The sequence below is a fragment of the Lepisosteus platostomus genome, chromosome 10 (genome assembly GCF_059453375.1).
Source record: "Lepisosteus platostomus isolate fLepPlt1 chromosome 10, fLepPlt1.hap1, whole genome shotgun sequence".
In the NCBI taxonomy this organism is placed as follows: Eukaryota; Metazoa; Chordata; class Actinopteri; order Semionotiformes; family Lepisosteidae; genus Lepisosteus; species Lepisosteus platostomus.
The window spans coordinates 11,557,830-11,583,875 of record NC_142620.1 but is presented as its reverse complement, the minus strand read 5'-3'; the positions used below and the strand labels follow the sequence as shown (position 1 = coordinate 11,583,875).

The 26,046-nt window shown below is 36.4% G+C and overlaps 1 protein-coding gene across 4 annotated transcripts in view; it reads right to left on the bottom strand.

The window, feature by feature from the left end:
* The window catches only part of begain (brain enriched guanylate kinase associated), a 68,339-nt gene extending 43,781 nt beyond the window's left edge, over positions 1 to 24,558 (bottom strand). Inside the window, exons 1-3 of one of the 4 annotated variants that reach the window (XM_088648136.1) lie at positions 18,866 to 18,908; positions 18,514 to 18,542; positions 1,536 to 1,764 (exon numbers count right to left, since the gene is read on the bottom strand). In XM_088648136.1, coding sequence (XP_088504262.1) covers positions 1,536 to 1,606 — 71 coding nt within the window. In that variant the 5' untranslated portion in view covers positions 1,607 to 1,764; positions 18,514 to 18,542; positions 18,866 to 18,908. Of the gene's footprint in view, positions 1 to 1,535; positions 1,765 to 18,513; positions 18,837 to 18,865; positions 18,909 to 23,681 lie in introns of those variants that run through there. The other 3 variants (XM_088648134.1, XM_088648133.1, XM_088648135.1) reach the window with 3 other exon arrangements.
* Between the last annotated feature and the right edge of the window lie 1,488 nt (positions 24,559 to 26,046).

The following is a 26,046-nucleotide window of genomic DNA, read 5'->3' as shown; positions in this document are numbered from 1 at the left end:
AATACTGAGCGATTTGATGTTGGTCAACATAAATGTGGGGCAGCTGGAGAGAAGGGGAGAGAAGAAATAATCTGATGTACAGAAATGGAAGTGTCTGGAGGCTGTGATGGATTCTGGCTCAGGACACTTACCCTGAAGTGATTCAATAGCACAGTGTCTCACACAATCAGTCCTGGTTGCATTCACTTAAATCCAATTCAGAAGTGAAAAATCCAAGATAATTAGGGATTAAGTGACCTTTTTTCTTTGTACAGAACAGAAGTAGGCAATGGAGTAAAACATATTACTCATTTAGCAGGAGCACTATTATTGCTCTATCTGTAATATTATGTTTCGTGTCTAAGAAGGTCTGAAGCCTCAGTAGACCTGCCTGTGTGGTTTACACTTCATTTTGACAAGAAATAATTTAAATCTAAATTCAAATGTCTCCTAGTTGAGAAAAATTAGATTATGAATGCAAGGTCAACCAAGCTCCTTTACTTTCTTTTACAGTGATTAGACTATAATGAGTTCTGGATTTACAGTTTACAAGAAAGCTTTCTGGTAGTCCTGACAAATGCTTAAGATAAGCCCACATTATTCTTTAGAAAATATTTTCATTTATTCTGGTCCAATAAATATCTGCATAATAAATTACATACAGAATTTATGTCCAAAAAGATGGATACCTAAATATGCAAAGATAATTTTTAAGCATTCCAACGTTCATCACCTCTACATGAGACACTGGTTTCTATTCTTTTTGAGTTCAAAGCAAAATTGTTTGATTTGCCGGATTTACAGATGTATTCAAGCAGAATGGAATTCTAGCAGTGGTGCTACAGGACAATTTGAAAACTCGACCCCATGGGCATAATGAATTTCAACTATGATGGTAGCATATTTCATGCATTAATAAAATGGAATTAAGTGTATTTTCGAACTCGGCTTCCTTTTTTCTCTCTTCTACTCTTTTTCATTTTTTAGAAAGGAAATCAGATTTCCTTTACCACTGCAGTCCACATGCGAGTGAGTAATCAATCAGCATTCTGCATTCAGCAGATAATGTCTGTCCTACTTCTTGCCTACTTCCTAACATTCAAGGGAACAATTCCAGCTTGGTCTTTAAGGCAAACTGTAGAAACAGATTTGCCCTTGTGAGAGGTCCTTGGTCAATTCACATGGCTATGATCTTAATGATCATCTCGTCAGTGACACTGTATTGCATGAGGGACACAAGTAAGATGAAGTTCTGATCAGGTCTGATCTGATTATCCTCAAGACAGTTTGGCTCATTTTAAAACAAATGCTTCTGGGTATTTCTAAACCAGAGTTACACAGACATTCTTGACAGAAAATGTTTCCCATAAATTTGAAAAGGGTTCGAGGTCCATTTTTGTTGCTTTTGCTCAATGGAAACTGTGAGTTACTGAAGCGATGAAATGTGTGAACGGGTGTCTCCAGATGTCATTTGCTTCTGTAATTTTATGTTGTGTTTGGAAAACCGTGAACCAAAATGAGGCTTGTTGAAGATGGAATTTTGAGATTGCTCTTACCTTTTTTTCTGATGCTTACAACCATTTCTGGAGTTTTTTAGTGCCGTTTTCCCAATATATATTTTTTTCATGTTTCTCTTTTTTCTCTCAGTTTCATGTGTGTGTACTTTCCAGACAGCCAGCTGAAGTCAGACCTCTGCTCTAAATTCCGCCCCTTCCCTTCCTTTTGCTAAGGGATTATGTTTTCCCTGTGGATTCAGGGAGAAGCTGTCTACCTGGTGTGTTGATCCTGCCAACAGAGTAGAAAAACAGGTTTCCGGTCACCAAAATAAATCCCGTCCACGGTATTATTATTCCATTTCTATCAGTTTGTATTATTTTGATCAATGGCAACACTTCCTTTTTCTTCTGTATAGCTTTAAAGATATACATTAAGAAAAACAAAGAAAATTATTATCTTCAACAACACTGTAAAGGAATGTAAAAAATGAAGCATAGTGTTAAAACATCTTCCATTCCAGCATGCACAAAGAATACCCCAAAATACCTTTGCTGCAAAACCCACAAACTTGTACTACCTTTCCATAGGTCGTAGATTAGGTTCTAATCCAGTTCTCTGTTTGCATTGGTACACTTTTAGATTCACCAGCAGATTTTAGCTGCATGCACTAGCAGCAGAAATAGGAGGAGCTCAGATGAAAGATTAGATCTCCAGCATCTTTAAGTTTTAGTTAATTCTAGTGCATGTTTCTGTTAAACTATATTGCTTTGGTATCCTTTGCAGTTTACTTCAAAAACATATATTAGTCATTTATGGGTACGATGAAGTAATACGTTCATTTTGCAATTCATGATGCATTTGGTGCTAATATGCGAACCATAAGAAACTAATGCATGACATTATAACATAAACTGAGAATAAAGAGCATGTTTTATCGTTTTTTATTTGTTTTTATTGTACATTGCCTTGGAATAATAATGCATTACTTATAGAATAGAATGGAACCCGGACACTTCTTGAAGTAACTAAGGAAAGTTGAAAAAGGTTAATGCAGTTTAGATGTACTGCTATTAGTGCCTTAACACTACACAGCTGGATGTAGACCGAAGATCAAGACAAACTATTCTACTTTGTACGTATAATCGCTTTCCAAAAAATAGTTTCTCTAATTAAAAGTTTTTGAGCTATAATGTGATCTTTTTGGAAAACCCATAATTAGGATGTATTAAAACTATTTTATCAAGATGACTTGTGAATGGCTTCATGTCTAGAAGATTAATCCATCTTAAAGATGGTATAATAATAATTCCAACGCTAAGTGGAGCCGTCTGTTGAATATCAGCGAGTATGAGAGAGGGGCTGTTATCCAACACCACAGTCTTGGCAGCAAACTACAGGCTATTCAGTAAAGCTCTGCAATGATGAAATCACCTGGGTAGCTATTTCAGAAATATAGATCTGCCTCATAATCTTCCACTAAACTGACACAAATAAAGTGTTGATTCATTGCTCTCCTTCTCAGCTGACATTAAAGATTAATGGTTGTGTAAGACCTGAAAGATATTGAACTTTAACATCCCTGCAGTCTTTCCAAAAGGTTATTTAGGCTACCGTAAATGGAAGTCTGTTGGGTAAATGTAGATGTCATTAAAGGGAAGTGCGGAACCAAAGTGAATTATATCCTAAAAGTCCTACACCCTTGCAAAGAAGAAACACCGCTGCCTATATTCTAACTTGGTCACCCTGAGTTTAAACATAAACGTTCCTCAAGGAATTAATATCTATGCACATCTACCTTATGAACACATACCGTACTGTAGGAAAAGAAAGCCAATCAAGAAGACAAAGGCAATGTTTTTGAAGTAGCAGTATCATTAAAATATGCCTCTGTGACCATAAACATTATGCTGGCCACTGATTTAAACTTTGCCAGACTAGTGTCAGACTCTTCTATTGTCACCACTTAAACTTCATATAAATCATATTATTTGTCTTTGAGGTTGTGGAACACACTGAATTTCAGCAAGGCAGACGTCTTATAATAAAGAGCAGGACTCCCTCAGAATTTTCAGTTACAGTGATAATGCGACATACTGTACATACTACTTAATATAAATGGAATTATATACAATCGAATAAATATAATCTGAGATAATGAAAATCTGCTTCTGTGCAACCTATAGTTCTTGATATTGTGGATTAGTTTGTTTCATCCATTATGATGTTAGTGTTATTTATACATAAGAAACATATCGTGCAAAGAAAAGCAATTTCTTACTATAATTCCTTTATTTAATTGAAACCTGTCTTTTAACCCAGAAAGGTTTTTATTTATTTTTTTAGATATAATGGTTTATGAGGTAAAAAATTGATAATTAAGAATATGTGAATGTAAAATAATATCAGAACTCCTTAATTCATTTTATTAATTAAATATTCCAAATATATCTTATGTTTTTGTGTAGTACATTTAATCAGGTCACCTTCATGTTTTATTTAGACTAATGAAGCTCTAATTACAAGTCTAAAATATGTGAAAATTCAGACCAGTCTAAGGGCCTCAAACTTTTTCTTTGCACCCAGCAGGTATTGTCATTGTTACTCTATCACCTATGGATTCTCTTTACACACGCTGCCTGGCCATATAAAATCCAACCTCAAAAGAGTAACTCTTAGCAATACCAATACTCAACACTGCACTGAAAAATGAAATGAAATGCATATTCCAGTTACATGCAAAAAGATTGATGTAGTTATCCCAGCCAGCTCAGACAAGTGAAGTGTCGGTTTAGATCAACTGATCTGTTCGGGCCACTCAAGGATTCATTTTACAAAAACGTACTGTGAATCCTGCACCAAGCTGGTACCTAAAAGTTCTCAATATTGCTTAGCACATTGCTTTTTTTTAGCAATGAGGAGACTATCATGGTAAAAACACACACAACAAGGACCTTAAGTGTAAATGGAGCCACTTGCATGTTTTCCACAGAAAGATGGATTTGCTGGTTCCTTGCCTTGCCAAGAGACATGACTCACTGCTAAACTGATTACTCTAAACATTGACAGCTTTTCCTAGCTCTGTACAGTTAATCATGCATGCTGTTGCCTTCTCTGCTCTCCCCCACATTTAGCAGGTGTTCTTTTCCTATGTTCCAAGAGGGAATACTAGACATCCCCCAAGTAAACAGTCCAAACTGTTGTGGGGCTAGACACCAATGATATTTCTGACAACAAATAGTGGTTTTGACTAAAAATAATGAATACAACAAGAGAAAGCTAGACACACTGGCAAAACATTCTGACTGGCTCAGTTGAAAGAGATGGACAAAGCCCATCCACTCTTCAACACGATCAGACTGATGTGATGCAGGCAGATTAAGACAGATGGAGAGAAGAAAAAATAATTTTCAAGCAGCACTGCAGCCTAAGCCAACAAAACAAACCTAATGGTGATAATCACAATTTTTGGAAATCAGCTATAATCACTGAGAATTTTAACTCATTTTCAGCAGCACTTGTGTGACATTGCTTTAGAAAGGACTTTGTTTAGATACTGTATATACATTGGGCATGTGCCCTGGTTTCCTAATACCAAGTTCTTTTTGGCCAGTACCTAATGTTAAATTGCAACAACAAAGCAAGAAACAGGTGTAGTGGGGAACTGCACAAACCTTTTCACAGTCCATTGTGATAATCCTCTTCTTACAGGATATGAAGTAGCTGACATACAGCCCTTGATCTTATCCTATAGCTCTGTGAATCTCCTCTCCTCTCCTATACAATGCACTGAGCAGATTAACACAGAGGGAATCCCAAATCTCAAGCCTTGACTTTGCATGAAAGGCAAACCTCAGCCCCTGGTGATTCACACTGATGGAAACATACACACAACAGCCAAATGGAAATGGAAAACTGAGAAACAAGCGATTCTGACGGAAGGAATCCCAGAGGTTCTTCTCTTGCCCTTTTTTTTATAGAAACATGGATGTCTTCCTTGACTACGAAAGCCAGCATCTGTTTTTTAGCCTCAGAGCTTTCAGGTTAAAGATGCTTTTCAATGCGTGTCAGTCCCATGAATCACAGAGGAATAATTAAATACAGTTCTGACACGCTAATCTGAATGAGGTACATTACAGCAAACCAGCAGATGAATTCCCAACATATTGCCATTCACCCATTTCTAGCCCGTTTTTAGTAAGCTCGTACTAGTGAGAGTTGTGAGAATATAGGTTTATCAAGAAATTTCTGAAAAATGGTATGTCATAGTATAGAACAATACTTTCATTTTCTCAACGGTTTCCTTCTAGTTAGAATGGAAAAAGGTGTTGTTACTACCAGTGTATTAATATATCTTAACTGGAAGAGCAGATACACAATAAGCTTAATACCTTCAAACTCTCAAATACATTGTGATTGAAACATTCTGTCTTAGTGCAAATACTAAGCAGTTACAGTGCAGTTAAAGTATCTGTAATGTAAATTCTTTCCAAATATATTTTTCCCACATCAAATTCTTAACAAGTAAAAATGGTAATCATAGACTGCATCTTTTAAATATGACAAAGGAACAAACAATTAGTCCCTAATATCCTCATACAAAAGTCCATAAAGTTACCACTTAAAGAGCAGTAAACAGTGTAACTTCTGTGAGATGCCTTTATCTACGTAATCAAGTCCTGCCAATAGTATGTGCAATGCTGGGGGTTCACTGGGTGTTGGTTGGCGTGGATGAACTGAGGCTGTCAGCCTTTTGCAGTTACAACCCTTTTATCTTCTATTACCAATGTACTAAACAAAACAAAAGGTAAAAGTGCACTGCACACATCAGCCAGCAGTGTCTTATCTACGAGAAACAGAGGAGCCAGGTGTTGGTGCTTGAGTGACAGAGGAGAAGGTGAGGACTAAAGGTTTCCCTGGCTCCTACAGTGCAGATGGAGAAGCTCCTCTCTGCTCAGCTTAATGCCTCACCTGGCAGCCTGCTAAGAAGAAGTGGGGCATAAGCCCAGATCTTGCAAAAGGCTGACAATACATGTTCTCACAGCATGCTTACGAAAAGGACAATCACACCAAACTGCTTTTGTGGAGTTGAGCCTAGACTGCTGTACCTAGACTAGCCATTCTTTAGTTATGAATGAAAAGCTTTGTAATCTTCAAAACAACTTTTGGAATATTGGAAAACTGTACACAGTCCTTATTGCATGACCAGACTAGGAAACAGATGGTTCAATGTCTTCCTTACTTTGTTTATTCATTGTTTTTTTTAGGGGGATATTCTTCTTCTTTAATTTCAACACAATAGTGTTTCTGTTCCACTTTGGTGGACGAACTATTGAAATATAAAAAGTTCATGGCATTTCAAATAACCACAGTAAATGTGCCTTTGCCATAGCGTGATCACAATTTACTGAATAACAGAGACCCTCACCTTCTACTTACAGCCCCCTTACATTCCAGTAATGGCAGCTCTTGTATTTTAAGTTAAACCCATTTTCCTCTCTCTGCACAAAACATACTGTACACTTGATTTCTAAAAGGATCAGTACTAGGACAACTGCTATTATTAATTTATATCCACAATCTAGATTATGGCATGGTTAGTATTATAATGAAGTTGGAAGACAATACCAAAATGGAAGATTAGCAAACACTTTAGAAGGAGGAAATAAAGTTAAAAATTTTAGATAAAATTCAAGACTTGTCAAACATTGGTAAATGATGCTTAATGTGGACAAGTGCAGAGTATTTCATGCAGGTAGCAGAAACATAAACTAAAAATACAAAACGAGAAGCACAGAAAATGAAGAAGCTCTTTTTGGGGAAAAAACGTAATTGTTTATTTGAACATATCATTTACATCTTCTAGGAATTGCAGGGAAACAATAAAAAGGCGAATAAAAGTGTAGAATTAAAAAAAAGTATGTAATATTAATTTTTACAATGCACTATCAAGTCCTTATTTAGGACAAGAATATTGTATACAATTTAGGTCACCAATTAAAAAAAAAAACATTTTTTCTGTTTTGTACTCAGTCCAGAGAAGAGTAATCGAATACACTCTGTGTCTTAAAACATTTTCCTGCACTGACAAGCTGAATGTTATGAACATTTTAAATGTTTAGTCTTCAAAATCACCAAAAGGCACAGTGGACCCAGTGGCCTTCTTTTGAATAAACTGGTAAACACAAACTAGAGGACACAAGTGAAAACTATGCGGAAGTTCAGTTAAAACTAAGAATGGGATACTATTTTTAGACAAAATGAAGTAGGAAAATAAAAATTAACTACTCAGGAAGGGTGACTGACATCAAGGAGTCACAATGCTTTAGAATACTGACAGCTGTTCAGTAATAGTAATGTAAGTTTCTTCAAAGGCATGTTTTACTGGATTAATATGATAGCATGATGGATAACATTCTCAACAAATCCATAGGACATGAGTCAAGAAGAAAAATCAGTAGCAGGATATTAAGCAGTTGTCTAAGCAGTTTTTAATTGGACAGGATTGGAACTGTAACAATTTGTGTCCAGGGCTCCATTCCCAGCCCAAAGGTAGAAAGCTCCATTTCACTTTACTGAGCCAAACAGCCCAAGCGAGACCCTGCTGCTCATTAGAAGATAATCCCTTTATTAAAAGTTTATGCAGAACTGGCAACTCAAAAGACTTCAGCAGCCAAAAAAACTCAAAATTGTATCCCTGTGAGGATAAGGAAAATTGTTTTAAAAAATAAAACTTGGTTCCAATGGTTCCTTGCCAAAAAAGCAAAGATAGGTGTGTGTGCAAATGTGTGCCTATGTGCCATACGTAAGTGCTGAAATTCAGCTGAAAGTAGAAAAGCTCTAATTGGCTGCTATTAGTAAATTACTCATGTAGCCACAGGGAAAGGGAGCCCAGGGAATAAAGACAGATGGCCATTTACAATGAAGCCCTTTAGAGAAAGATGCAAAGCTGTCATCTGCTGTAAACTACATGCCTTTCATCTCTAGGTTTCTTGTCACATTGTTAAAGAGGAACTTCACTGTTTCTTATAGAAGCAGGATGAATTAATTCTGGAGACTAAATATGTCCTTGTTAGAAACATCTAGGAAGTATGTAGAGTACACATCTATACACAGACATTTAATCAAATATTCCATTGCTTTAGTCTAGTTGGTTCAAGAAAACGAATGAGAGTTCTCAAAACAGGAAGTTCATAAGTTGCAAAACAAAGACGTTGAAGGAATTTGCTATTTTTTCTCATAATCTCCTCTTTCATAGTAATATACAAGACCTGTCAGATGGAGCAGGAATCTTGACAGTATAGTTCCACTTCCTGACCACGGAAAAGGGATAATTTAATCACACCTCTTCATGGTTGAGTCATGAATCCTGTTTAAATCACATTACACAGGAACAACACCAGAGCCCCGAGCACTCCAGAGACTAAGCCTATCCCTGCCCAGAGTTTCTGTCTTAAAGATGCATACTGAACAACTGCTGGTGAGAAAATGGAAGAGTGTATTTATACGACTCACATAAAGATACTGAAAATCTCCTGAGGTTGTGAAGAACGAAGATTGAACCTCTTTTCAGAGCCCATACCCATGACCAATTCTAAATTCAAAGCCTTTCGAAAATAAAATAAAACTCTTCTTAAAAATATTTGTCTCAAGACAGAATTGGAGCTTATATCTAGTGCCATTGAAAGGGGGTTGGTGATGAACAAGAAGCTAGTTTTCTCAAAATAATAAATAATGGTGAATGGCAATAATAAATGGTGAATAGTGCTAACACTGGTACATTGGTACCTATGGAACATTTTTGTTACTGATAAAAATAGGCAGGAATACAGTAGTTGAGTTAATTTCAGTTTAAGCTTATAGCTCTGCCTGTACCTCCAAATAAAGTGGATAATTTATTTACATGGCTATATAATGTATTTCATGTAATTTAAATAAAAAACAAAATCTTAATCTACATTTTTTCTACCTATATAGAGAAATCCAATGAACATTTTAACCAGCCTTGTTGAAGCTCATTAAAAGTTACAAGCAAAATAAGTATAAAAATGACCGAAAGAGAAATGGTGGGTACCGCTTTTAAGAGTTTATTTAAAAATAAGTTATACATCCTCATACTGGCGCAACACTGCATGTTAAAATGAAAACATTCTGTCTCTCAGCATATTTAAAGGCCTTCCTTACGTGCATTCTATCATCAGCTCACAGTAGTGAGAACTCTGATAGACACTGACAGATGAACATCTACAGTAGCTATCTCAAGTCATCACTGTCCAGCTCAACTTCAAATATCAGCATGAATTAGTGTGAAATAAGGCACAACCTTAAGGACATACTGCCTGTACTGTAAGTTAAAGTAGTGAATGGTGGATTATAGACCTCTGTCCTTCATATTCAGAACTAACCGATCTTATCCAGCTTTACACATGCCAAATAAATGTACATACTGTACTGCACGACTAATGAAGTGACCTGCATGACCTGTATATCACATGGATAGAACAGTCCTAACAATCCTTTACTGGGGCCCCACTGTTCCTTTTCGCCCCTGATAATTTAGACCTGTGAATTATAAATATAATTGATTAAATTATATCTGATAATATAAATGATATCTGGTCATTGATTAAAAAGATCTGTTATTACTTAGTTCAGAATGACGGTGTATTCAAGAAATAATGCAAAAAACATGATAGTATAAGTAAAGTTTATTTTTAATTAAGTGACATTGGGATTCATGGGACACTGTGCAACACCAGCCGTTTTATTCAACTCTCTGTGGCCATCAGAAGAAGACATTGTATATTTTGTTTTTATGATTGTAGCTGACACCTATATCCAATGCGACTAATAACTCTCCCCATTTATACAACTGAAATTTTTACTGAAACAATTTGTGTAAATACCCATAGACGTGCCCCACCTTGGATGCAAACCTATCAACCTCTAGCAACATGGTTACAGCCCTTTCCACTATTCCACAGCGTTGGTGACTGTGGTTTCCATAGTTTGCAGCTGCTGCCCTGCTAATAGAGAGTGGGCGATAGATGCACAGCCTGCTGTGAATCCTGACAGACCATTACTCCTTCTCTCTCCTGCCTTTTCCCATTCCATAGGAAGTATAAAGGAATATCTGGTGTTTACTAACCAAATTACAACAGAGAAACACAGAAGTATCACACAAGCATAGTAGATGTACAATACGACAACCTAGTATGTGTATCAGATTAAGGCCTAAACTGTCTATTTTAAAGAATAAATTATCCATCAGATACCACCTTACATCAGGTCTGTACTGAATGTCCCAGGTTTCAGATGAGCTTGTTTCTACTCACTGCAGTTACTTTCTTCAGAGTCAACAAATCAACAACAGTTTGTGCACCTTCCTGGAAACAAATTCCACTCCTCGTCTTATTGACGGACTGAAAAGTTGCAGCTGGGATAACACCAATGAAAAATGTCTTTGTGTGTAACATGTGGTAAATCTAAACCTGTGAGCAGAGGTAAGAGTGAGCTGCTGTGAAGATATTACTGTAATTTATGTGAAGTGAAGGTGAGGAGAGAATATCGCTATATGGGGGTTTATGCCGTCTTAGGAAGGAATAATTATACTGAGGAAATCAGTTAAAATCGGGAAGGTATACAATCAGAATGAACTTTACCCTGCTAACATTAATCTTTTCCAGTACCATAACCAAGATAGTACTGTATAAATACCCTGCAATGCTCTATTCCAATGCATTTTGTCATTATTAAGTATATGAAGAATGACAGCAGTTCCCATCTTCAGACAAATTAGCTCATAGGCAGCTTTCTGTCTAATCCTTTTGCCTGGCTTGGTATGTAGTACTTCTTAGTTTTATATACTTAAATTTGTTATGCTTGGTTCTTTGAGCTTCTATTTGAATGTATAAAACTGTGAGCTACATTGTGTTATGGATGCTTCCTTGGTTAGGGGTGGTCACTGCTTTCATCAGGAAACGGTCCATAGCACAAGCAATGACCACCCTTTCAGATGGTAGATTAATTGGCCTTTCATGACTGGGATTCATTAATTCCTTGGTTTCCATTTTGACCCAAACATATATGCTAAATGTAACAGATTGGATATGCACCTCACCATGGCCTTAACACTAATGAATCTAAGATCTAATAAAAGTTATAACATTTGCCTTAAGGTGATTTTCCTCTTATTACAGGATTTTTCATTTTCAAAGTACAGATTCACTCAATATTATTATGGCAGGTGGATAAACACAGTGGGGATAATCTTGCACCAATTAATACGTCTGTTAACCATTTCTGCACTAAAAGGCTTATTAATGTTTTTGCTTATTATTGCTAATGTCCCTGTTGAAAAAAAGATATCCAGAAAATGACATGTTACTATAAAGTTTAGCAAGTATAAAATAATTTCATTTAAAAAAGAAAGGAACCTCTTCAGTTTATTACAGTACATGTATATACTGTAACTTATTGGGAAGTTAATGAACAGTCTGATTTTTTTTTTAAATAGGAGCATTTAGGAAATTAATTAATATCAATAATTTGTATTACATGGATACATTAGCATTACATGTACTCAGAGATCTTGGAGTACATTACATGCACTTGGAGATCTGTAGATAACATTAGGGTAACATTACATTAATAATTAGTTAGAAAAAAATAACTGTTCAAAAACTTCCAGAAAAAACTTCTAACACTAATTCATTGCCCCCATCTGGGATATTTGAAGTTGTTTAGTTTGTTGCACTTTTTACAGATGACAATCTCCAACTTGAGAAAGAGAAAAGAAGAGAAAACAGGAGAGACTAGGAAAGTAAGTCTTGAAGTAATATGAAGCAAAACTATTTGAAGAAAAGAGCTGAGACAAAATTAAGTAGGGGGAAACTAAATCACATAAATCAGAAAGTACATTTTGAAATTCATCAGCTACCTGAAAAGATAAATATATTTTTTGAGCAGAAAAGATAAATATATTTTGCAGAGAAAGCTAAAGACTAAAGAAAAACAGTTCTGCAATACTGTTAAAGGTTCAATCTCTAAAGAGCAGTTCCGTGGGTGAACTGGTCATGAGATGGTCATGAGATGAGCTACTGTCCAGTTCAAATTGGCCTGGTAAAATTTATGTAAATGAATTCCTAATTAAATTAATGTACAAAGCTCCTTGTAGCTTATTGGAAAGTCAGAAAATTCAATTTAATCAGCTGAATTTCAACAACTCACAGCAGGAATTGCTATACTTAGATATTTTATTTAATTATAAGAGAAACTGATAATTTTATAGAAATGTATTAAACATACAGGGTGGTTTAACAGATGTTTGTGAAGAGGGCAAGTTGTAATCTCACACATCAGATCTCTTCTGTATAAATATTCATCTGCTATCCACAAATAAGTTCTTTTCTAGCTCCTCTCCCTCCACCCGGCTTTCACACTTGCAGCTGCCTCCTTAGTTCATTCCTCCCTAGTACAGTATATTTCTCATACATTAGAGGGAGTCGTAATGGACACGTAATTTCCTCCGCCATGCAAGTTAATGCCCATAACCAGTACATTTAATTATGCTATCCCATTATATTCATCAGCCTGTTTCTTCATAATACGAATTTGACTGTACTATTTTTTGGAATGTAGTGCATTAGAATGAAAATGGTTGATGTCCTCTACAAATCAAAAGACAAAAGGGGAGGGTGGTTTATTGTAATTCACCATAAAAAGTGAATAAGACATTTTAAGAAATGACTTGCAGTGTTTGATTTGCATTGTGCCTGGATGGTCACCTGTAAAATGGTTTCTATCCAGCATTAACTTTCAATTGAGTTTTTTAAGGACTCCATGTTGTTATTTACAGTATTACAATGTGAAATAATACATCAATTGTCCAGCTATGTTAGATAATTAAAAATATTAGAAAACAATAAATGTGTGAAATCTGTTCTAAAGTTGAAGGCAGCTATAGGATAGTACTGTTGTCTTAACGTATAACTTACATCAACATATTCCAAAATCTACCATTACATGCCAATGGTCATCTCTACTATAGGGTGTAATCATAGAAAACAAGTCCAGATAGTGTAAATTGTATGCTTGTTGTTCAGCATCTAACACAAATCTTCACAGCACTTGTCCTGCGCTGTGACATTTTTTGCTATTTCCAAGCCTTTGATCACAAAATGCACAATTCTGAGCCCTTTTGGTAACAATATGACGTTTCATTTAGTTAACATCAAATAAAATCTAGGATTATCTTAAAGAAACAGGAAACCAGACGATTTATATTAATGTACAGTAACTTTATACTGTGAGTGCAAGGCTTGTATTTCCATTTATTGAGCATAATCTCCTCATTATTCATCCATCTAGCTACAGTATACCTAATTTTTCAAAGGAGGACATCTATTAAGTTAAAATTATTAATCTTGAACAGCACTGATACATATTCATAAACAGACAATTTAGGAACTCATATTGTACATTCTTTCAACAAATGCCGTCTTCATCACATGATGAAAGCATTGACATCATAATTGACTGATACTCTAATTGAATTGATGCACTTTTAGGATTTGCTAAACTAGGCCATTTTGAATAGCAATCTTGAGCTATGCGCCGACAGTTAACCAGCTAAATGACTAAATCAGTGGGATGACCTTTGATATAAACCATTCCCAATTGAATTGTAATTTTTTAGCACAATATAGCAAGATGCAGGATTTTACCAAGACAAATTTTTTAGTCTGGGAACCAGAAAACCATATTAACAGCTTCTAACCCTTTCCTCCCAAAAAAACAATTACAGTTGGTTAAAACTACTTTAGGCTGACACTGAAGTACCAGACCATAGCATTCTAGTGTTTAACTGCAAAGAACTTTGTCTGTCTTCCCATCTTCATTTTAAGTATCCAAATGATTGTTGTTTTCTTTTTAGAGTCTGAGTCATCCTTTTAAACAATCTTCTTACTAATTCATAATTACTAAACAGCACACCAATCTACAGTACTGTAGCAATACCAATCCTGCATCGGGATGGTAAGGCTTAGGGTAAACCTCTCAGAAACCGCTTATCTAAAGCTCTATAGCCTTTACTTACTGTACTCCTTTTCCATCCAACCATTTTCAGTCTGCTTGTTGTTGGGGTACGGTTACTCTTTCCTCGCTCCTTCTAACTTTTATTTCCTATTTGTTCACTTATAATGTGTCACAGAGACCCTTCCTTCTCTTTATGGACTCAAACAATCATACTGAACAACAAATTACAATAAGATGAAATATAGACTTTCTATAACACAGTTTCAAATGGTCATTTTTATACCTGTAAATATTAATTACACAATAACTAGTCGCAATAAAATATAGTGTTTACTGCAATATCTAAACTATTTCGCTCAAACTGTGGTTAAGATGTGTGGTATGAATAAAGAGCTGATGTTCAAAGCAAAAATCTACCTTTGAGTTCCTGTGGAATTTGAAGGTGTTCTCTGAAAATCTATTTTGCCCAGAAACATCATTATATCTCTCAGTCCATGCTCAAAGCAGTGGGGATTTTTCAAAGTATCTTTCAAAGTCATCATAATATTGGATTCCAGTAATGACAGCTGTGGTTTCATTGCTGTGGCTAGTTGTCAAGAGGAGAATGCACTGTCATTGTAACAATGAAGAGAAAAGTTTTTTTGCACTGTATTGTGAAAAGAGGGTGTGCCGAGATATACATCAAAGAGAGAAGATAGAACAGACCTATACATGTTAAAATCTTGAAAACCAATTTTTGATAGATTTATGGACATCACGTGATATTATTTTTGATTTCCTGATTTTTAAAATCAGCTCTGTTTTATGTGGATTCAAATGTTAATTGACCTTGAATATAGCAATAATGGCAAGAACCCGGAGGATGTCTGCCATCCTGCTCATGGTTTGAAAGACAGCAATTATTATTTTACAAATGTCAAAATGACTTCTTATATATTGGTTGAAACTTCTTAACACTGTAGAAAAGCTTAGAAAAAAATCCAAATTCTATACTTTGGGGATTATGCTTTTCTCATGTTGATTTCAATTTCTATTTGCAATTATAAAACATTGCCCACATAGTTAATTTAAAAAAAATGTAATGTAACCTGCACTTAATGGACAGTTATTGGGGGTTAAAGCCTAAATCTACAGATAAATTAATTTATAACAGCTATTCCCATTCTGAATTGTCATCACCCCCAGAAGACACAACGCATGTTTTTAAATTTTAATTCATGTTATTTTTCGTCAGACTTTCTGGAGCTCATATACTTGTTGCAAAAAGGTAGAATGAAAGATATTATAATGAGCAAGTGAATTTCCATAGAGAACGTCCTGCGCGTTCCCACTAACGTCTGGTATGCAAACTTGCAAACATCTGAGGAGAGTCTCCTGTTGACTGACAGCTAGATACCTTTTATAAAAAACTATTTTCCTCACCTTTAACTTCTTAAAGAATTGAGAATTTTCAAAGAACCCAAATGGAGAAATAGTGATGAAGAAAAAAAGTAAATATAACTGAATACTCTCAATACAGTGTACAAAATTATATATACTGAGACATTATAGTCCAAGTTAAGGGCTTATTAACAGGAGCTGTCTGGGTCAAGTCATTGACTCATCATGTGTGTTAACCTAAGCAAGTTAACCTTCCTGTGCTCATTTCCTTTTTGAAAGTGACTCTACAGAAATCCTTTTGATTGATCAGTACTCCTCCTAGTTTATTTAAAGTAGATTCTTCACAAACCCACTTTCTTCTATTACAATGTACTATCATTATGTAACTGCATATTACTGTGATTATAGCAAATTACTGAATAAATAACATGTAACCTCTGATTTCCAATAAACATATGAAGAGTTTAGGTATATCTAGGTATATTTCTGTTAAATTAAATTAAACAAATCCAATTGTAAGGAATGTAACACTTGTAACAGAACTTTAACTGGAAGATACACTTCAGTGGATATTTATTGGATTCTTTTTAAATTTTAATACATATTAAAAGGCATGAAAAATGAACAAATGCTATTTGTTCTGAGACACATTGGTTACATTTCTAATTCCTCTCAATATATAAAGTTAATTATTCCAATGATTTATATACATAAAATTACTTTGCACAACAGTACATAGAGTATGTGCTATCATTTTATGCAATACAGTACCCTGGAGTCATTTTCAGTTTAGTGTTGTTGTGTACAGTTCAGGTTAGATGAAATAGCAGTGAAAATTCTTATGCCACCCAGTCAAGAGGTCACAAAATATTTTGACCCCATTTATAGTTTTGCCAGATTTGAAAAAAGTGCAGTGTTTTGCACATTTCCCTTCTCGAGAATTCATATTTCCTTTTGGCCCAGGAAAGAAATAGGACGTACACTGATAAACCTATGAAATCAAATCCAAAAAGATACATTTCTGGAGACCTACTGAATGCAAAATCATGGATTTTACATACACTAATGTGAAATTCTTAAAGTACTGTATGTGAGAAAAATACTCCTGTTAGAGACATTTTGCAAGGTTTGACAAACAGGTTTAGTACTCAACCGAGTGGGTAGAAGTCTTCCAACTGTGAATTAAAACACAAGCATGAAGGGATATTGGACTTAATCTACATATAATTAAATGCAGGCACAATGCCAGAAGCTAACACTTCCTCAGTGTTTAGACAAAACAATATTCAATGCATCTTTTGCTGTTGTGAAAGGTGTTTGTATGGCTGAGCAGTTTCTTGTAACTGTTCAAAGTTTAAATTCTCAAGCACCATTTACGATATTAATGCACACAGTCATAATATACTTCCCATAATATTCCTTATGCATTTATTGGTCTAGCTAATCAAGGACAATTGTAGTAGTATAACTGAAACTGATTTTTTCAATGCTAAATTTATCTAGGGGATAGACTGACTGCACTTAAGGCCCTTTGAAAACTTCAAAGACTGCTAATATTCCCAAGGTATACAGGATATTAGAGTTCACTTTTCTTGCAGCTTTAGTAACAAGTTGTGATTATTGTAATTATAATGTTCCCTTTGGAATTTACAAAAAATACTACTAATAATAACATCAATAATACTAATGACTGCTTTTGCAAGCGTAGAGAAACAAAAACATTTTTCCTTATTCATAATTTCCACAAGGTACAGTAACTTTCACATTTTCACGCCCATGCACATTCATAATAGCAAACAGATTCCCCTCAGAGAGTTGTTACTGCCTTTTTCAGAAAGTGGTTTAAAAACTCTTACAGTAACATTACCACACCCCCTTTTTGTAAAATAACGCATTTAAGTTTTGTGGTTTAGTGACAGGGGGTCTGTAGAAGCGATTTATATACGCCTTTGTTAAACAACTTGTGCACCTCACCTACTGTACATTTAGTACCCACCATAAGATGAGGGATTTCAGAAAAAATGATATACAGTATACAGTATTTATGTAACTTCAAATTATATAAAGATAAAATGTTGTGTGTTCCAAGCTTCTGTTAAACAGCTGTCTTTAAACAAACCCGTTTCATTTTCTTTTACACATCATTCAATACTCTTAGCTTTCCATAACAAAGGGCTCAGGGTATAGAGCTTATCCAGAGCTTGTTTTTTTCTTTCTCTGTGTTGTCTTAAGCACAAAAAGCAATCTCAATGTACTGGAATCCCTCACAATTTTGCGTGCTAATTGCTTTACTAGAGGGGTTTACTATCAAGCCATATAATCAGCGATTCCCAGCAACATTAACAAAGCATTTCTCTGTATTTTTTTAAAAAAAAGACATAACCTAAAGCTAAATGCATGCTTTTTTTAGTTCATTTTCTCAACCTTTCATTAGGATAAAAATTCATTTCTATTGATCATTACACAGTATCCCCTTCCTTGCCTCTCTCTGAGACCTGCATTCATTGAAAATGCTAACAGATTACAAAGAGCTTAAATAGAATTAATAAGCACTTAGCAGTGTAGTTATAAAAGGAAGGAGGAAGAAAAGATCAGCACAGCAGAAAAGTAAAGAGTGTAGCTTACCTTATTTTATGCATCTCGCTGTCAGAGGCCTGAAAAGAACCAAATCAGATTAAATGAATAAAAGAGAAGGTTCATCCTGCAGATGCATGCGGAGATCAGCCTTAACAAATGATTTTGGACAAGTATCTACATAGCGTCAGTAAACAAATCTACATCTGCATTAGCAGAAAAAAATTGACAGATTAACTCCGAGAAAAAATCGCAGCAGACTGCAGAAACACACTATACCCAAGGGCCATAGGCAACGAATGACTCAGTTGCTGCACTGAAGAGGAAAAAAGAAGAGAGAATAGCAAGTAACAGGTAATAGTATCTGTTGAATTTCACACATAGAAAATAATGCTGTTCTCACCAACTATGTTTTTTTCCTTAAACAGTGATTTGTGTAGTGAAGAATACTGGTTGTTTTTTTTTCCTCATACATTATGCATAGGGATGGTATTATGCAAGTTGCATTTACATTTCCATTCTGTTTGTGTTTGCACTAATTCAGCATTGAGCCAATGGAAAATTGAGTCATTACAAATATACTAAGACGTTGATTCTTTATGTATTTTGTTGTGTTAGCCTTAGTTTTGACCAGTTCCTCGCTATTTTAAACATAAGGAAACCACTAAACCACTTATTATTATTATTAATACTAATAATAACCGAAGAAGGCTCACCCAAAGAAGGCTCCACAGCCGAAACATTGTGTTTTCTTTCTTCTCTTTTCAGCATGGAATAAACCTATTACTTGTTCCTTATTATTATAACAGCAGCTGGTACTTAAATAATTTATTGTTAAAGTATATAACAAACTATTAACAAACATAAACAAATGACACAACACACATCCAGAAAGCCTTCACTGATTACATCAATGTCCCCTAAAGAAAAACTCTAATATACTATACTGAAAATAAGTGTCATTGGTATAGCATAGTATGATTAATGACTGTGAGATGATTGATTGTGAGACAGTTTCTGCTCCAGGATTTGTTGACACTCAGCCCACTTTGCGAAGACATTCATTTACATAGTTGTAAATACCAGGCTTTTCATACCTGAAGTGTTCTAAAAGGTTTCGGATTTTTCGTATACTACCCACCTCAAAAGCATTACAATGGTACATTATTCCTGGGGACAGAATGTGATTTGTCACTTAGGCATTGTGACATTCTGCCCCCTGTCAAGGAACAGCACCTGGACAGGTGCAGGAGGTTCCACTCAAACCTGAGAGAAAATATATGGAAAAAATGTGTCCACATACAGAATAAACATGTGGATCCTATTATCAGCCCCCCGTTGTGGATTCAAGTGGGGCAAGCAACATTCACTACAGCTGCGTGAAGTTTAACCAGCTAGACAGCTTTTGCTATATCAATATTCGATCCAGCTGCTTTATCATTGTACAGGGTGCTGGGAAGCTGGAGCCCACCCTGGTAAGCAATGGGCAACAGGCAGGGTACAGCCTGCATAAGTGCTCAGTGTGTACCCAGTCCAGAAACCCCCCAGAGCAACCAATTCAATAAAAATGAAAAAACTTTATATCTTTTTCCCGTTTTTATTTTGTTGGAAGTGGTATCAGGTACTGTACTGGTTCTGGAGAACAGGTGTACAACCTGGGATATTTTAAAGCTATTTGTTTAGTTTTTTAAAACGTGACGGACTGCGATGGACTCCAGTACCTCGCAGGACAGATATTCCCGCCAGGGCCAATGTTCCCTGAAGTCAATTTACCTACTGGTATTTCTTTGCACTGTGGGAGGAAAATGAACACCTGTAGAAAACCCATGTGACTGCAGGGAGAACATCCAAAATCTGCACAGAAAGCACCTCAGTTCTGGAAAAGAACCCGCGGCTCCAGTGCTGCGAGGCATCAATGCTTTGCAGACATTAATGCTTTTTAAATACATTTATTGACACATTTCCCCTTCCCACACCACTGGACAATCATGAAGGTAGTTTACTGGGTAGGTTGTACAGAAAAGAAACAAAATGTGCTCAGGTGACAGGGATTATAAGAAATATGAAAATGAGAGATGAAATTGAGATATTTATGCTTCTGTTGGATCCCCATAATAACCTTCAACTTACCAGTTTCACAGGCAGATTGGTTTTAGTGCAACACCTTAACATTTTTCAGAGGGCTAGGTTGGCAAAATAGCTTTTGTGCTGTGCAGAGGTTGAAGAGCTCCCTAGAGCCGTACACCATCAAACTTGTACTAAGAAAATGAATGGAAAGTTTATATTGCGGCAAAACCAATACTGCATTAGCATTTGTTTAAGAAGGCATAGATTTTCATGGAATAGGATTCAATCAAGCCACATAGATCTATGAGCTGAAGGTTTAGCATTAGCTGACATCTTTGAATTAATTGCTTACAAAGTAAAAGACTCTTGTCTGCTGGGCAGATATTATTGTTTTCCAATCATTACCATTACTGTTAGATTACTGTTGAAAAAATGAATCCTGCCCTGTAAGGTGCTAGATTCTTTGCCATTTGTATTGGAAGGGATTGATCTGAATTGATGTTACTGTGTAGAGTCCAATACAGTTTTGGAAACAGAAGAAATTATGTAGATAAATGTCCTTGTTTGATGTGGGTCAGAACATTCAGGCCAGCACTATATTGTTTCCTCCAAGAATAAAAAAAAAAACTCTTACGGTGTCGATACCTGGAAATGTGTGTCTGCAGTTTACTTTCACGTGTAGGTATCTTTGAAGATGACAACAGAGACTGCTCGGTAATGTCAGGAACTCTCACTGGATGACGGCCTTTTATTAGACGGGAGCTGTGCTCACTTCATGGGCTCATGCCTCTAAACCAGCACAGAGGTAGAACAGAAGCATTTGACATCCAGTGCTTGATAAATGCCCAGGGCTTGACTCTGCTGATTTGTTTTTAGCCGAGGATATGGTCATTTTTCATTTCATGTTATTTTATCATCCTTCCTGGTTTTACAGCTTCAAAGAGCAATGCTAGTCATTATTTGACCCAGGCTCCATGGGGGGACCACTGGGATCCAGTGTTGGCTGTCTGTGGCAAGGAATGGGGTTTTCCTGTTATTCTATACTCAGGACAGCTCATTAATGTTAAGATTACGTTTTATTCCGACATCCTGACCACTAGTGTGGCAGAAATAATGATGCAATCACAGCTTTGAAACAAACCTGCAGCGAATGCCAGTGTTGCATTTAAAGACCAAAACATTCACGTTACAATTACAAGTTTGAAGTGCTCCCGATATTGACTTTCACTAAAATTTAAGGATAACATTACTGAGATTTTAACTTTCCCTTTTTTTGAAGGGGGCAGTTTCAGTTACTGAACATCTATCCAATGGTTTTGCATTTCGAATTACGTTTAGGCACTAGTGAAAGAAAACCCAGACGTTTATCCTTCAGCAAGACTGAATTAAAAAAACAATAAACAAGGCAAATCGGTGAATGGACATGAGAAAATCCAGCAGCTGAGGTCAAGGGCTGCAATTTGTCTGCCTGACAAAGATTTTATTCTGACCTTTACTTTTCTACCTGAGCAAATTTTGTCTTAGAATGTCTTTTTTTCACATTTACAGTATAGCTGCTTCTCAGTCATGAGTGAGAACGGACTATGAAACAACTGGTCATGTCTGCAAATACTGAACGCACACACACACATCCACCCACACACATCCACCCACACGCGCTCACACACACACACGCACACACAGTGTTCTGATGCAGGCATCCACAATGTTTACTGCAGCATTGGGGCACTCTCTATACCCCAAGCACATTTCTATCTTCATATTTTATTCATTTGCATGAAGGATGCAGTTGAAGCATTTCACTCAGACACGGGAAAAGTATGGTATGGTGTTCGCTGTATATAACTGGTTGTGCAGGCATTTTCTCAGTCCCTCGAACAGTTGCTAAGGTGATAGAAAAAACTGAATTCTTAGCAGAAACAAGAGAGACGTTCCATTTTTACTTCATCATTTACTTCATGTCTATGTCCTACATAATGAGGTAATCCAGCTGCCAAAAAATTACATCTAGCTGATGGTATTTAAAAATCACAACAAAAGATCAGAAAAAAGAAATGCACTAGATGTGCATTATTAATGTAGTGTGCTTTCAGAGGCATGCTTCTGATTGTGGGACATACTCAATCTCTCACTCTGGCGCAAGAAAGCAGATCTGCTTGAGGCTTTAAGAAAAGACTATGAGTACCTCCCTCTACGCCCCCTCTGCAGGAGAAAGAGAGCTTGTCATTCATTTTTCTGCATATTTTTGAACTGCTTTTAGAAAGGAATGAAATTTGCACACAGCAAGCACAGCACCAAGATATAAGCGCCCCGATTGAGAATAGAATTGAAAACACATCCAAGATAATGAAAGACTTCAGGCAAGTGAGCTCAGTGGGTTAATTAATATGCTTGGGTCAAATTTTTCTCCAGGAATTAACGATAACTTGTCCAGATAAGGAGGTCAAAAAACAGTTATTTAAAGGGCCGGAAAGGAAAAAGTTATAATACTTAATCATTGTCAAAGACTTCATATTGTCATTCCTGCTACAGCAATTTGCGCTAATGTATTTTTTGCAGATATTGCAGTTTTAAGAATACAGTATATACATGCATTTATTTTTGTGTAACATAGTTATTAATTAATGGAGCTTGTTGATAGATAACATCAAGATTATAGCCTGAGCATTATTTTAATCAATAAAAAATAAATATGCCCTACATTTGTTGCTGAGTTGCAAACATTTTTGAAAGGGATATATCTGAAAGGTCAAAGGACGGATGAAAGCTGATATAAAGCAAATAATTGATAAAGAAAATGTAATCAGTGTCTGTAAGCAAGCTTTAAAACTATTCAACAAGGAAAAAGGAAAAAGGGATGTCCTCAAAACATCAGATCCACTTCTAGTTCCTACATTTATTTCACATCAAGATACAGTACATGAGATGTTTCTTTGAAAGCTTGATACATTACAGGTATTTCAGTTTCCAAAATAAAGTGCTGTGTAGGCATTAATACAGTAAGTGCAGGAATGTCCTGTTTTGAACAAAATAAATAGTTTTACAAGTGGTTCAAGATGATCTTTAAGTGCAGTTTCTCAAAGGCTGAGAGGGTATGCAATTTTCTGAGAGGGGTTGTGTTTCATACTGTACATCCAAGAGCATGTACTCACCAAGCTTAAGCCCCTTGGCAAAGAAGTAGACCTGAAAGGCAATTTTTGAATGCCTTGATGTCTGTTGAAGATTGGACTGGGGGACCTCATCTTTTCAGGCTCTTCCTGGATCTCATTCGTGGAGGATGTACCTGCTTGTTCCCTCTCTTGTGGAGCATCCTTTTCGATTCCCTTTGGACTGGCTGCTTCAGGGGTGTCCTCGCTCCTTACGCTGTCTATGTCAGTCTCGAGGTAAGCCTTCCCAGCAGGCTCTTGCTGGTTCCCAGCTTCCTGCGCCCTTCTCATGCTTTCAGTTTCCTCAGAGAATCGGCAGACAGACAGTGGCGTTGTTGACTGAACATGGGAGTCCTTCTTGTCCAGAACCCTGAAGGCTTTCAGGCTTTGGGGATCCAGCACTCTGAAGGTCACCTCATCCAGGAACTGGGAGAACTTAAGTTTGGCTTCGATCTTTTGCTCTAGCACCGCTGACGTGGCATCAGAACCCTGACTGGAGGTCAAGCTCTGCTCAGAACCACTCCCAGCCCTCTCTGTCTCTTCCCGGCACTCGGACCCAGCGCAGCCCCTTCTGCCTGTACTGGGGCATGAGCTGCAAAATTCCCTGCTAGACTTTAGATGACCTCTAAAGATCTCCCTGTTGTTCCTTTCAGTGGAGCTCCTAATGAGGCATGTGACTTCTGAATCGGCACTGTTTGTATCACATTGACTGTCCTCTTCACTGGAGCTGCAATTTTTTGGTCTCCTGGTGGTGAAGAAGAAACCCGGGTGATAGTGAAGGGAGTTCTCCCTGTCACTGCCAGCATCTGTAAATGGCGAACAGGAAGAGGATGAGCAGGAAGAGGCTGTATCCTGCCTACTGCCTGCTGTCCCTGGTCTGCATTGCTGACGAGGGGCACCAGAAGCCACTTTGGCCACTCTGACTGAGCGGCTCTGCATTTTGGGGTTAGAGATGTGCAATCACTAATTGTGTGAATTGACAACTGAATCATGGTTCAGTGAGCGTCACTGTTTTTAAAGCGTTATTCACCCAATCACATACGGTACTTGTTCTGAATTTCCAAATGGGCACAAACCCATTACCTCTCCCATGCTGACTCTACCTTCTTCATTGCCAAAAACAAAGCCACACAGTTCACTGTTTTGGAAAAAAAAAGGAAAGACCATTTTATGGCTTTGTGAATTTTTATACTATATGTATCTATTTTAAAATGACACAAGGGATCAATCAAAAATATACTATTTTTCTCTCTGCATTTGCTAATTAGGCAGCCTATTGATATGTGATACAACAAAAAACAGTAGGTTTTCTAGGTCAGTGGCTCCACGGTATGGGATATTGATTGTAGATGCCACATGGTATTTTTTGGATGTGAGTGGTGAAGCGGAATTAGAGTGCTATAAATCAATGGCTAGAAATGTAGTTATGGAGTTCAGTGACATGCAGTGAGTGTTGTTTATTGTCTGCGACAGAAATCATCTGTCCTGGTTCAGGCGTATTAAAATGCCATTGATGGAGCCATTAATATCTTGTAAAGTGTTGAGGGAGTTCTATGTCTCAAGATGACAGGTCAAACAATTCACCTCATCATAGGTGCAGTTCCTAGGGGTAACAAGTTCACAGGATGTGTTGTAGTGGGTAGGATGGTATATACATCTACCCCTCTCACACACTATTAAGACCTATTAAACACATACAGTACATTGTATACAGTATAGTGTATAGTACTGTATATTATGTCAGATGTTTTTTACATGTGTTTACATGCTTGTATTAAACCAGAGTGCAAAAACATAATACAAATGAACTGGTTTTAAAGTCTATACATAACCTGCTTATTAATTCTATTCCCTGATTTTGCTATTGTCACATAATTGCAGGGCAATGAAACATGGCAGTGAAACAATCACAACTTCATAGTGCTGCATAACTGATATTTAATTTAGAAATACTGTCAAGAAAATTAAGTTAAAATAAAGACGAACAGTTAGCAAGCCACCTGAAACAGCTGACCATCTGGTGTTTTGTTATTTTTTTTCTGTACTAACACAACAAGTATTGCATACTGTATGTGGCTTGTTTGCATTTCTAGACCTTTCCATGTCAAAAGGTGAAACAGTCATAAATCATTTTTGAACATCTTATTATGTTGTTAATTAAATGCAGGTTGTTTTAGAGAAACATCTACTGTATAAACGATTAATGATGTCTATTGCTGTTAATACAGTATGCAGTTTGTTACATACAGAATTCTTAAATAAATCTAATAGCAGATTCATTATGTAACATACTGTATATAAATTAAATATACCACACACCTCTCTCTGTTTTTCTCTCCTCTCACATTCTTAATGCTAGTAAAGGTAAAAT